At 62.3% G+C, this 13,424-nt stretch overlaps 1 protein-coding gene across 2 annotated transcripts; it reads left to right on the plus strand.

Annotated features, from left to right (window-relative positions):
• The first annotated feature begins 705 nt into the window (after nt 1-705).
• Nucleotides 706-12,755, plus strand: TMEM9 (transmembrane protein 9). Of its 2 annotated transcripts, none has more exons than XM_081225862.1 (6): nt 706-756; nt 1,202-1,303; nt 2,345-2,436; nt 5,196-5,304; nt 7,653-7,784; nt 11,855-12,755. In XM_081225862.1, the coding sequence occupies exons 2-6, from the start codon at nt 1,238-1,240 to the stop codon at nt 11,999-12,001; spliced, it is 546 nt and encodes a 181-aa protein (XP_081081988.1). In that variant the 5' UTR covers nt 706-756; nt 1,202-1,237; the 3' UTR covers nt 12,002-12,755. The 2 variants fall into 2 exon arrangements, with proteins under 2 accessions (XP_081081988.1, XP_081081987.1); XM_081225861.1 differs by lacking the exon at nt 706-756 and adding an exon at nt 788-1,019.
• The last annotated feature ends 669 nt before the right edge of the window (nt 12,756-13,424 follow it).

The following is a 13,424-nucleotide window of genomic DNA, read 5'->3' on the forward strand; positions in this document are numbered from 1 at the left end:
GGTGTCTTCCAGGTAACACCACTGCTTAGTGGCAGAGCGGGACCAAAGCCCAGGTGTCTTCACCAGGATCGGTGCCCTAGACTCGGACGACTCCCCTCTCTTTCCTTTGCAGCTGGACCGAGTTCACCCCTGCCCCTCAGCGGTCCGGACCTCCCCCGCCCCCCGCACATCCTGCCTCCATCTGCCGGGTCCAGAACCAGCACCAGGGGACCAGGCTGGGAGCTGCGGGCGCACCCTTCACGGGCCCAGCCCGCCCCTCGCCGCCCCTCGCCGCCCCTCGCCGCCCCGCTTCCTCCTCCTGCCGGGGATGGGGAGGAGAGGTGGGGCCGCCCTCTGCAGCAAAGATGCGACTCAGATAACATCTCCAAATTGTGGATGAGGACAGAGCCCTTGAATCTGCTTTTATCGTTATTGTCGTTACTTGCTTATTGTTTATCAAGTGCTTTCTCTATGAAACGGCAAGACTGAACAGCTTAGGCCCCCTCCGAAACCCCGGGTTTCGAATACGGGGAGGAGCGAGCTCGGCGGTGGAATTCTGCGGCCGCAAGGAGGCCACACCTTCCCAGCTTCTCGTTCGCTTGCAGACGCTCCCTTTTCCTGTTTGGTCGGGTTGAGAAATGCCTCCCTCTCCCTTGCGCGGAGCCTCGGCGCCCATGCGGAGGCGGGCCTTGTGGCCTTGATGACATCCCAAGCAGCCAATAGAAGCTGGAGGGGCGGGGCCGGCCGGGTCCAGTGCTGCCAAGGCGGGGTTCGCAGGTTAGCAGACGTGCGGAAGAGGTGCTGGGGTCGCGGGGGTCGCGCGGGTCGCGAGGGCCCTGGGGTCCGGAGCCCGCGGCCTGGCTGTGGGGTTGGGGCTCCCAGGCTCCGCGCCCCAAGTTCTCCTCGGCCCGAGCGGGAGGAGCTGCGGGCGGTGATGAGGGAGGGCGGAGGAACGCGAGATGGGGGTCGCTGGCCGGCCTTGTCCGGCGGACCCGAGGCCCGTGGCCCCGGCCGGGAGGCCCCGCGGCCCGGCGCGCCAGGTGGGCTGTGGAAGTCGAGGCCTGGGGGAGAGGGAAGCGCCTTCGCGGACCAGGCTTGGAAGGCCCAGGACCCCGGGCCCAGCTCCCACCCACTTCCCGTGCCCGAGCAGGGCGGTTCGCTCCGGGGCCGAGGGTGCTGCGTGGCCGCCCGCCCCTTCTCCGCCTCAGTATTTCTCTTCCAGGTGGGCGATCTTGCCGGCCCCGAAAGTCTGAGAAGCATGAAGCTCCTGTGTTTGGTGGCCGTGGTCGGAAGTCTGCTGGTGCCCCCAGCCCAAGCCAACAAGGTGCAGTTCCCATGCACAACCACCCTGCCTGCGCCCCGGCATCCCGGGGGGGCTGCTGCTCCAGCCAGGCCCCTCACTCCCCTTCGGGCCGTGTCGGTGCATATTCTCTCGGCCCTAGGCTGCAGGCCTCCAGGAGAGGGGGCGTCTGCGGGGCACGCGTCTGGATCTGGCACGCGGAGGATAGGAATTCCAATAGGAATTCCAGTCCGGGTTCTGTGTTTGGGGAAGTTGTCAAAGTTCTCAGCACCTTCTTCCTTTGCTCCTGGGTGCCCACTGCCCTAGTCGGAGCTTCCAGTAGCCTAAGGAGTGGGCGTAATGTGAGGAGTGTGAAGTCTGCACAGATGCAGGTTTCTGGGTGGAGGGGACCCACCCCCGAGCTGGGACTCGAGCTGGGACTCGAGGTAACTTCCATTCCTTAGGGGTAATGGCCCGGAGCTGGGTTTGGGTAGGTCTCTGGAATTCGAGATTATGATTCACTGAGGCTTTGAATCAGACTGAGTCTCAGGGTTTGTTTCCACTTCCTCCTGGGAATGCTAATTCGAATGAAAATTTTGTGTTGTTGTTTCTGACCCATTCCAGGGAGGGAGGACTTCCAGAGGGGTTGCTTGAGTGTCTCCATGGAAACGTCCACTTTTTCTGGTTCACCCCAGCCTTTTCCTTCCCTGATCCTAACCTAGGAAGTTGGAGGTGGGGTTGGGGGAAGAGGCCAGCCGCCAAGACTGCTGGACGCGGGTACACACACAGGTGTGAGGCCCAGAGCCGAGGACTGCCACCTTGCTTGCTCCTCCCCCAAGCCCCCTACCTGGGAGTGGCAGCCCTGGGTAGCCCTCCGTGAGTATCATTTGCGCCCCCAGACAGTTTCTTGAGGACCCTGTGATGTAGCATCCTTCCTGCAGAAGTCGTTCCTGCTGAACTTGGGCATGGGGAAAGGTCAAGAGCATTCATATGGTCACCTTATGCAACAGGGAACTGAAAGTTGGGAGTCTTGCTAGAACTTGAACCCAGGGGCCCTGCCCCCCTGATATGTGCTTTCTCTTGCAGAGTTCTGAAGATATCCGGTGCAAATGCATCTGTCCACCATATAGAAACATCAGTGGACACATTTACAACCAGAATGTGTCACAGAAGGACTGGTAAGGCACTGCCCAGGCTGGCCCTTGAGGTTGTGGGTGTTGACTGGGGTTCGTGGACCCCTGGAGGATAAGCTTGCTCTCCCGTTTCTATGGAGAACCTTACAAAGGAATGTTTTGTCCCTGGTCACACAACCGATTAGAAATAGGGTGCACATGTCTTTAATTCCAGCTGAGGGGTTCCTGGTCAGAGGAGTGGATTTTGTTATTTTGATTTGCTTTGATTTGGGTGTTTGTTCATATCTGCGAATTGGTAACAGAGAAGCTGGGAGAGGTAAGTATTAGAGCCACATACCGTGGGATCTTTCGCCTACTTGCGTGCTCTTGGCGAAGCTCTGTTACATGCGTCATTTGATGCCAGTGTCTAACCACCTTGTAAGGCAGTGGGATGGGTTGTGATCCCATTTTATAGCTGCAGAGATTGAGGCACAAAGAGAATTTACAGTATACTCCTGGGGTCTTGAATTCATTTCTGGATGCCTCACTTCAAAAAAGAGAGAAATAATAAAAAAATCATCAGAGAAAGGACATCAGCTTGTTGAAGGCAAGTTTCAACATGCTCTCCTGCAAAGAACGGTTTAAGGAATTACAGTCTGAGAAGGAGAGGACTTGGGGACACACGCAGCTGAGAGGGCAGGAGAGGGGCTGGCGTGCTCTGAGGCGCACCGTGTGGTTTGGGTGTAGGACTGGGGCCAGCGAGGAGAGCTCCAGGGAACCAGACTGAAGTGTGAGTTGAGGGGGTGTTTCTCGTGCAGGCCGTTTGAGGAGCAGGGGCAACAGGGGCGCCTCATCCCGGAGGGCTCTGAGCGCGCAGGTGCGGTGATGCCTGCATCCGGTCCCCGCGGAGCAGTTAACGCCACACGGGGGAGCCCAGGTCAACGTTGCCTCTACTTAGGTGTCAGGATCACCAGGTGGCCTTTGAGAAAATACAGAGTCCCAGCACCCTCTCCGCCATGATTTTTGGGTTCTTTTTTGTTGTTGTTTTTCCCAGCTTTATTGAGATGAATCAGACATGTGACATTGTATAAGGTTACGTGATTTGATACATGTATCTATTGTGGAACAAGGTTAGACAGCACCTCCATCGCCTCACAGGGTAACCGTACAGGTGTAGGTGTGGTAGAACATTTAAGATCTACTCTTTTAGCAACTTCAAGTGTACATAATTGTTAACATGTATTGTTAATGATAGTCACCATGCTGTACGTTAGATACCACCACCACCCCCCCGCCCAAGATTTTGATTCAGTGAATATGGGGGGGTGGGGCATGGCAGGAACTTTTTCTTAAATAAGTGATTGTGAGGCGGTTGGTCCTAGACCAACCTAGATCCTAGACCTCAGGCCAGGGCCAGAGGAGACCAGCTGTGTCCTCAGGCCCCTTCCGCATGGTCCCTCCACTGCGAGGAGGACACTTGGGCCTTCCCCTGGTGGAGGGGCGTGAAGCCAGGGTGTCTGAGCGGCACAGGCCACGTTCCTGTGTTGCAGGCGCTCTGCCGTCTCATGCTGGGGGTCCTCGTGCCTGTGAGGGGCAGAAACCCCAACACCTTCGCCCTGATGGTGGAGCTCCCGAGGAGTACACTATGGACACAGTCCCCGAGCTGGCTAGTGCAGTGTCTCTCACACTTCTAAAAATACAGGCTTCAAACAAATCTGTTTTGGAAACACATTGTGTAAAAGTCAGGACTGCCCTGGCTGAGCAGGAGCGTCCATGGCCCCTCCCTCCCACCCTCCGGCACAGAGGGCCCTGGGGTGCCCCAGGGAGCACATTTTGAAGGACACTGATCAAGTTCAGCCTCTGTTGTGTCCGTGAGGACACTGAGGCCCAGAGAAGTTACACACATCACCTGCAGAAGGCAGAGACTTAAACCAGCTTGCCGTTCCGTAACCCTCTCCCCTAAGGTGCTATCACTGATCCCCAAAAAGGGACACGTCACGGTTTCACTGATTCCCTGGGGAGAGAACACATCCCTGTGGGGAACCCACACGTCCCACTGGTGCACCAGAGTGACCTTCCAGACCCAGGGAGAAATCTGGGCCTCGGAGGCTGGTAGGGGTCCCCGGAGAGGGGAGGTCCCAGGAGTGATGACCCAGTGCTGGGTGTGGACCTGGCCCTGTCCGGCGGCCCCTCCCCGGGCAGGGGCTGAGTTATAGCAGGGAGCCACGTGCCCAGCGCTGGAAGTGGGGTCATCAGAGGTTCAGGTAAAATCACACCCTCCACACATGGACTTTTAGGGGGAACAGAGGCTTGTGGAGGACATGCCAGCCCACACTGTTGGCGCCTCTGCCAGAAACCCTGCCTGAGCCTGAGGGCCCCTGGGACAGCCCGGGCCAGAGCTGGAAGGGCCTGGTGGGTCATCCGGCGCCACCCCTGCAGCTCCCAGAGGCACAGCTCCCAGAGGAGGCTCAGGCCCAGGGCACCAGGCTCCTGGTGGCAGGGCCCAGCTGAGACACAGCAGTGGGAGGGGATAGGGAAGTGGGGTTCAGAGATGTTGAAGAAGGCAGAGTCACTGGCTTGTGGTGGGTCCGTGGGTCAGAGGAGGCCTGGCGGAGGCGCTGCCTGCCACGGGGACAGACCCGAGGGACTGGGGTGGGGTGGGGGTGGAGTCTGTGCCACTGGGACACCCACCCCGTGAGTCGCGGAGGGCAAGGGCCTCGAGAGGCTGTGGGTTGGGAAAGGGGTTCCGCCAGCCTGACCCTTCAGAGACCCTCCCCTCCCTGGGGAGCCCCCTGGCTGCCCCCACAGCCCTCTGTCTGTTGCAGCAACTGCCTGCACGTGGTGGAGCCCATGCCGGTGCCCGGCCACGACGTGGAGGCCTACTGCCTGCTGTGCGAGTGCAAGTACGAGGAGCGGAGCACGACCACCATCAAGGTGCCCGCGACCGCCCCGCCCCTGCGCGGCCCCGCCCCGCCCCCTCTCCCTGGGGGGCCTGCGCGGGGGTGGGGTGGGGGGCCGCCCCGCCCTCCGTCCTGTCCTGTCCTGTTTCCTTCTGCTCGGGCCTGAGGGACTGGCCCCGAGGCTGGCCAGGTGGCAACCCAGGGACCCCCTTCCCACCCCCCTTGGGGCCGCTCTCCCCTCTAACGCCATCACGCTCGCAGGGGGGACCTGGGAGGGGGGCTGGTGACCCCTTCCCCCCCGCTTCCCGTCTTCCTCTCCCTTCTCGCCTTCCATTTGTTCAGTAGACATTTCCGGGGCTCCTGCTGTGTCTTGGGCACTGTAAGGGATGCTGGAGCGGAGGTAGCCCGCCCTCCGGAGCCTGCAGTCTGGTTAAGCTTCCAGAGCGACACCAGAGCTGCGGGCCTGGCAGGATGGGCATCAGATGCCCCCCTTGCTTCCCCTGAACCCCATTCTCGTGGGCATCAGTGAATTCAGGGGAGGTGGTGGAATGGCCACCAACACACAGTGAGGACATGGAGAGGCCTGGTCCCTGGTCCCCTCCAGGCAGACTTGATCCCCCAGCACCACCACACCCTAACCAGGGCGAGCTTGGCCATGCTTGCCGATTTCCAACATAAGCCTCTCCTGGTCCAGCTTTTAAGCTTATTTCTGCGTGTCTGGTGAAGGATCGGGACATAGCATCAGGAAAGAACCCTCAGGGATTTGGCAACAGCCGTGAGCCTTCCATCGGGCTTCCCTTTTGAGGCTCTTTTGGCGGCGAGGTGGTCCTCACCGCTGTCCTCCCTGCCTGGCCCGCGGTGCTCGTCCTCTCCCCTGTCCACTCTCCCTGCCATCACCCCTTCCCCTCTGAGCTTATCCACTGGCCCCACGCTTGGGGGGCCAGGTCCCCAAGACCTTAGATTGGAAGGGGCTTCCTGATGTGGGGACCTCATCAGATACACTTCCTAATCCCCCAGTTTCCCTCTAGTCCTTGCTAAGAGACCAGAGAGAACCCCCTCCAGCTTCAGCCTGTTAGAGAGTCAGCCCTATCCCCCGCCCCCGCTTCCTGGGGTACAGGCAAGGGTTCTGATGCGGTACCCTGTCTGAAGATGCCCCAGTCAGGGAGGCGTGTGGTCCAGCTGGACCTGGCCGTGAACCAAGCTTGGCTCCCGTCACAGCGTAGATGCGGGGCTGGGGTCAGCAGCGACGGATGGCAGTTGGGATAGGAGTTGTGGTCAGTAAATCCGGGTTCCAGGCGCATCCGCCACTTAGTATTCTTGGGACTGAGGGTGACGGTGTGGCCTGGGGGGTCTGCATCAGGTGAGTGTCAGAAAGGCATAGGAGTTGTGGTCAGTAAATCTGGGTTCCAGGCGCATCCGCCACTTAGTATTCTTGGGACTGAGGGTGACGGTGTGGCCTGGGGGATCTGCATCAGGTGAGTGTCAGAAAGGCATAGGAGTTGTGGTCAGTAAATCTGGGTTCCAGGCGCATCTGCCACTTAGTATTCTTGGGACTCAGGGTGACGGTGTGGCCTGGGGGGGTCTGCATCAGGTGAGTGTCAGAAAGGCATAGGAGTTGTGGTCAGTAAATCCGGGTTCCAGGCGCATCCGCCACTTAGTATTCTTGGGACTGAGGGTGACGGTGTGGCCTGGGGGGTCTGCATCAGGTGAGTGTCAGCCCCTGGGGGACATTTGGAGATGGACTGTGGCCCCAGTAACTGCGGCGTGTTACTGACCGTGGAGGGCAGTGTCCTGGGGAGTCCTGCCTGAGGTGCCTGGAGTACCCACGCTGGGAAACATCTCATTAGCTTCCTTGACTCTGTTTTTCCTGTAAAACAAAAATGACTGCAGCTTGGGAGGCTCTCCAGGCACGTAAGAGGTTCTGGAAGTTGTCTTTCTGCCCCAGCCTCACCTCCTGCTGTGACTGACGGGGGAGGGGCCGTGGCCGCCTGGCTGTCCCCTCTGCCCCGACGGTGACTCGCCCTCTTGGGACTGAAGCGCCCCCCCCCCCCGTCACCCTGTGCTGTCCTCGGCAGGGCTCGGTTCTCCCCGCTCTGACGGGCGCTCCCCCCCGCCCCTGTCTGGCCGGGCACATTCCCCTCCCCGCTCTCCACTCCTGGGGGCGCCTCATCTGTCATCTTTGTGCTGCCGGAGAACTGGTGGCTCTTGTGGGGTCCCGACCGCCGAGGGCACAGTCGGTAAAGGTGGAGTGGGTCGTTCTCCGCGCCCGCGGTCTCCCGGCCTCCAGCACTTAAGGCCCCGCTGCCCGGTGAAGACAGACGGCAAGGGACAGGAGCGGCGGGTAGCGGCCCGCAGGGCGAGCTGGGTCTCTTCCGCTCGCAGGTCATCATCGTCGTCTACCTGTCGGTGGTGGGCGCCCTCCTGCTGTACATGGCCTTCCTGATGCTGGTGGACCCTCTGATTCGAAAGCCGGACGCCTACACCGAGCGGCTGCACGACGAGGAGGAGAACGAGGTAGCGGGCCGCACCCCGCCGCCCCTCCGCCCACACGCGGCGTCCCTGGGGCCTGGGCGGGGCCGCCTTCCCCTCCCCCAGTGCTCCAGTCGCCTCTTCTCCCGTTCCCGTCACCAGGACTGCAGGGTTTCCTCAGCGGGGGCAGCCTTGAGTTTGCCCTGATCTGGCATCAGGCAGCTTCAGTGCACAGGTCGGGGAGCCTCCTTGTCGCCCTGCATTCCTAGCAGAGGGGCAGTGAGCCCGCCAGGCAGCCGCATGTGGGTGCTCAGACCTTGGTGTCAGGCCGACAGTGGACTTGGAGAGTGTACCCAGAGAGTCAGGGGAGCCCAGGGTGGGACACAGGAGGCGCAGGCAGCTCTGTGGGAGTGAGAGGTGGTGTGTGCCGTGCACAGAGCTGTGACGGTGTCAGGGGCTCCTGGCCTGTGCCTCTCGAGCTCGCCCCCTCGGGCCTGCACAGCTGCCACGTGTGCCCGAGACAGCAGTGAGGGAGGAGGGGTGCCCCAGAGGGTGGCATCTGCGGGCAGGTGTGGCTCAGGACGCTTCCTGCCCTGGGGACCGGCTGCGCGCAGGTGCGGAGAGCTTGGCCTCACCCTGGTTTACGTAAAGCCGGGGTGGAAGGACCACAGCCGGGAGGCTAACACGTGTAAGAGGGGCTCTTCCTGCAGAGACACAGGGGAGCGAGGTGAAGGGGTGAGTGGTCACTAGAGCACCAGGCTTGGGCTGCAGCGCCGGCGGGCTGTCGCCCTTGAGAGCATCTCACGCAGCGGGTGGAGCTGGGAAGGGCAGGTTCCCGCCGAGAAGAGGGGCTGCCCGGCCGCACCGGGCAGGCCTGCACACGGCCAGGGAGGGGCGGGGCCTGGCCCGTCCCTGGACCCCACGGCCCCTCCGGGGTGGGTGCCCCCGGCCTCCTGCTGACATGCGCCCGGCCAGTGGAACTGGGGCTGGGAGGCGGGGGGGGGGCTGGCAGTTGGGTGGTCTCTGTCCAGGAGGAAATCTCGTGCGCCTACCTGGTCATTAACGCGCGGTAACAGCAGCTCTGCTGGGGGCACAGCGGCGCGGGTGAGCGCCCCATGATTAGGGGCTGCGTGTGGTAATTGCAGTCCTGGCTGGGGAGCGGCTGAGAGATGGGCCGTGATTACACGGCTCCGCGGCCTCCCCCCGCGGCCTCCCCGGCATGTGTGCCACCTGGCTGCGGAGCCCGAAGGGGGGGCAAGCCGCTCTGCTCTTTATGGGCCCCGCCCTGGGCACCCCGGCTCGCCCCGTCCTTGTTTCTCTTCCTCCTAATGTACTCAGGTCCTGCAGGTGCCCCGTGTAGACAGACCTCCGGCCTGCCCTCAGGGTCCGAGCCCGGGGCAGAGCCCCCGGTCAGGGATGCGGGATAGAAGGAGGTCAGGGGAGGGGTGGGGGAAGCCGGGGGCTGGCTTTTCCTCGGTGTTAGTGGGGGAAGGCTTCCTGGCAGCGGGGCTCTTCCGTGGTGGGGAGGGGCCGCTTAAGTGCTGGGGCCGCTGGAGCTGAGTGGAGCGGGGACCGCGGTGGCGCCCGGGCTTGGGGCCAGCAAGGGGAGGAGGCCCTGCCTGGCTGAGCTGAATCTCTGGAGATGCTCTGAAGAGCATTTCCCTTCAGAGGGATGAGGTCCCCCCGGGGCGGGGGACTTAGCTTTCACCCCAAGAGGAAGAAAGTCAGGCTCTCGGCCTGTGCAACTCAGTGACCTTGAGAAGGCTCCCCTCCACACCCCAGGAGTTGGGGGGTCGATCGCATCCCAGGATGGGGGCCCTTCCGCTTCGTCCCCCCATTCCTGTAGCTGGGAGCTCCTGCCCTGGGGCTGGAGGACAGAGAGGAAGGGGGCCTGGCCCACAGCGCTGAGGAGATGAAAGCCCCGCTCCCTCTGAAGGTGCCGGCTGGCCCGGTGGGCCCCCGGTGCCGTGCCGGGCGCTGCCTTTCCTGATTCCAGCAGCATCAGGACTAATCCCCCGGCTCAGACGTCCTTTGAAAGGAGGAAGCCAGCCTTTTTGCTGGGGCAGAAATGGAAACAGAGCTGTGCTAGATGTGTAGGTTTGGCCCCCTTTGAAGAGAGAGAAGGAAGGGTTCCTGCAAGGCTGTGGGTGTCTCTGGGCCTCGCTGCGTGGGACTCAGCTCGGCAGGGTCCCCCGAGACCACAGCCCACTGGGCGGAAGCGGGGGACCCCGGGCTGCTGCACGGCCCCCCCTTCCCAGGGCGGCGAGGAGCCCAAGAAGGAAGGGACGATCCGAAAAGTAGTGACACTGGTGACCTTTCAAGGGCAGGTCCCGCCTCCTGCCTGGGGGCTCCGGGAGTGGATCTCACACTGACAGTGGCTGTGAATTGAGCGCTTGTGATCTGCCAGGCACCGTTGAACGCTGTGCGCCCACTGTCCCTGAGAAGACGCTCCTGCAGGCTCCATCCGTGGGTGGGAAGCAGGTTCCAAGGACAGGGTGTCAGCCAGGGTCGTGCTCCAGGGCCAGAGCCCAGGTGCAGAGCCAGGTTTGATTCCACAGTCATCTTCCCACCGTGAACTGCTGGGGAGGAAGGAGACTGAACACCCCGCGGGCTCCAACTCTTGACAGCAGTGTGCTGAGGCCGTTACACGTGTTACTGTATATGTAACCTTGCCGTACCCCGCTCCTGGTCACGAACCGTGTGTGTCAGGGTGTGGGGCGCCACCCACAAGGTCCTGAGTCATGACCAGCACTGAAAACAGTGACATGGAGCAGGGCAGAGGACGTCAGAGGGCATCATGCTGAGTGTCGTGTGAAGGGGGTGGTGGTGGGTGGGTGTGTGTGTGTGTGTGTGTGTGTGTGTGCGCGCGTGTGTGTGTGTGTGTGTTTTTTCTCCGCACTGGGTCATCAGGCGCATGTAATTCCTGTTGACAGTATAGGCACAAAAGCCTAAGAAGACCGGGTTTACTAAGTTGGAGCTTGGGGAAATCAAGTGGCTTGTCAGGGACACACAGCTGCTAAGTGGCCAAGGCCGGGAGAAGGTGGCCAGCTGTAGAACCCAGGGTCCTGGCTTCGACTCTGGTGCTCCGGCACCTGCCCCTGGGGTGCTGCCGTGGTCCTCGTCCAGCCTGGCAGAGAGGCTTCCTCGGGGTCCCGGGCCGAGGGCTCACGGGCCGAGGGCTCCTGGGGGGCAGCGTCCGTCCCTAACTCACCCTGGGCAGAGCTGTGGGCGGCAGTGACGACCTGCCAGCCTCACCGCCCGCCGCCAGCGCGCTGCCTCCCCTCCCCTCGCCCCCATCCCCCGCCCCTACCTCCCCAGCCTGGCAGCTGCATGGCGACAGAAGCTGTGCCAGCTCCGGGCATTAGAAGCAGAGTTGCAGTTGCTGGGCGGCCCTGGGCTTAGAGAGGTGTGCTAATCCCTTAAGAGGCGTGTGGCAGGAGATGAGAGGCAGGGAGAGCTGGGGAGGAAATCCCCCGGGCTGTGGGCCTGGCCCTGGCTCCAGTTCCCCCCAGAGATCAGGTTCGGGTCCTGCAGGAAATGCATGGGCTCTGGCGCTTCAGAGGCAGAAAAGTGGTCATTAGGGGAAGATGCTGCCTTTGACGACAGCGCAGTTCTGAGGGCGGGGGGAGGGCACGGGGCAGAGCCGGGAGGCGGCTGGCGCGGCCCTGGCTCTGGGATGGGCACGCAGGGCGAGCGCCCAGCTCCACCTGCCAGACGCTGTCCTTTGGGGAGCGAGCTGGGGCCCCAGCCCCGGCAGAGCAGGTCCTGGGGGTCTGCCCGCTGTCCTGGCCGTGGCCGGCAGGGCCGAGGAGTCCTGCAGCCCGCTACCAGCCGCGGGGGCACGTGGTGCCTCTCTTCGGACGACAGGGTCATCGCGTCCTCTTGTGCTGACCCTCCGTGCTCCTCTCGAGGCTCAGGAGCCAGTCTGGGGTGCGGCCGGGCCCGACCAGAGCCCCCGCTTCCCGGGCCCCCGCCCATCCCACAGCCGCGGGCGCCCTGTGCTGGGTGGGCCCTCGGGGAGGCCTTCGGGGTCGCTCTCCTGGCTTTGTTTTCCATGTCAGGCGTTGGAGACCCCCCGGCTCTGGGTGCCAAGCCTCTTCTTCATCCCGCAACAGGACACTCGCTCTGTGGTGGCCGCCACCTTCTCCGGGCCGCGGGCGAACACGGTCCTGGAGCGCGTGGAGGGAGCGCAGCAGCGGTGGAAGCTGCAGGTGCAGGAGCAGCGGAAGACGGTCTTCGATCGGCACAAGATGCTCAGCTAGGCAGCCGTGCCGCCGGGTCACGGTCAAGGCAGGACCGGAGGCTGCGCCTGCCAGCCTCCAGGGCTGGACGGAGCTGGCCACTCTCCCCACTCGGTGCCACCCTCCGGGTCTCCCCTTTAAAGCCCGGGGCATTTTTCCTTCTCCCTCTGTTTTGACATGTGCTCAGCTGCATGATCTAGGAAGAGCGCTGGGTCCATGGTCTCAGTTTGCCTGCGCAGGTGGTCTTTGTGGGGGAGGGCTGGGGTTCTTGGGACTGGAGCGACCCCGTCACCTTGCTCCCTCCTCGCCACCCTCCCGGCTGCAGACCTTGGGATCTCGGTCGTCAGGAACTGAGTGTGGGAGAGGAAGGCACGGCCAGCTTCCTCCCAACCCGACTCCTCGGCCCGGGCATGGCCTCACTCCAGCCCTCGGGACGGCTCTGCTGGGAAGGCTGATGCCACAGCCCGGCCGTTGTCCTCAGGGCACACCTTCCCCTTCCTCTTCTCCCATCGAGGCAGGCAGAGCCAAGGACCCTGCGTACTCTGCCTCCTGGCCCCGCTCCCACTTCAGGAAGCCAGGCAGTGCCCCCTCCTCCCGCCCCGGTCTGCAATTGCTGAGCCATTGGTGGGACCACAGGACCCCGAGGCCAAGCGGTGGCTCTGAGCACCTGGGCGCCTATCCTCAGATTGACACTTGTCCCTGAATTTCATTGTACCAGTGCATGGAGAGGAATGTCATCCTTCTGTTACTTGTAAATCAAGGAAGCATCATGAAATTGTCTTACTTGTCTCACTTTGTGGATCTCAAGAGACTTCAGGGACTACGAGTGTTTCACAGGTGGACCCAGAGAGGGGACAGGAGCATTGTCCTTGAGGGGTCCAGGCAGAGAGGCAGGGCCTGGACAGTCCAGGTGGCTGTGGCGGACGGGGCCCACGGGGGGCCTGGGCGGGGTCGCTGCTCCTTTCAGGCTCCATTGCCTGCAGGGGGCAGTGGGTGAACTGGCCCTTAGGAACTATCCTGAGTTTATTTGTGTTTCACCTTTGTGGGAGAGTCCCCTGAAACTCTGAACACTGTCTGATGGCAGTATCTTACAGGTACGGTACGTGGAGCTCACTGAAAAGCCCATATGTTTCCCCAAATGAAAACCAGCAGGTACTCAGAGAGGGGTGGGGGTAGCCAGGGAAAGAGCGCTGCCAGGAGAAGCTTCCAGGGGCTGCCAGGGCTGAGTCCCATCCATCCGTCCGTCCCAGAAGTGTGGTGGGGGTGCGTCCGGGACCCAGGCAGAAACAAGGGCCTGGCGGCCCAGCTGGATCTGATTGAATTTCTTCCCGCGGGGTTTGTCCAAATAACGTGTTGAGAAGGCTCCGTGTGGAGCCCTGAGCCAGGGTCTTGGTGGGGTGGGCATTTCAGTTTGCAAAGATGTGCCCAAGTTCAGAGCCATGTA

The sequence above is a fragment of the Mesoplodon bidens genome (assembly GCF_964165515.1).
Source record: "Mesoplodon bidens genome assembly, chromosome: 2".
In the NCBI taxonomy this organism is placed as follows: domain Eukaryota; kingdom Metazoa; phylum Chordata; class Mammalia; order Artiodactyla; family Ziphiidae; genus Mesoplodon; species Mesoplodon bidens.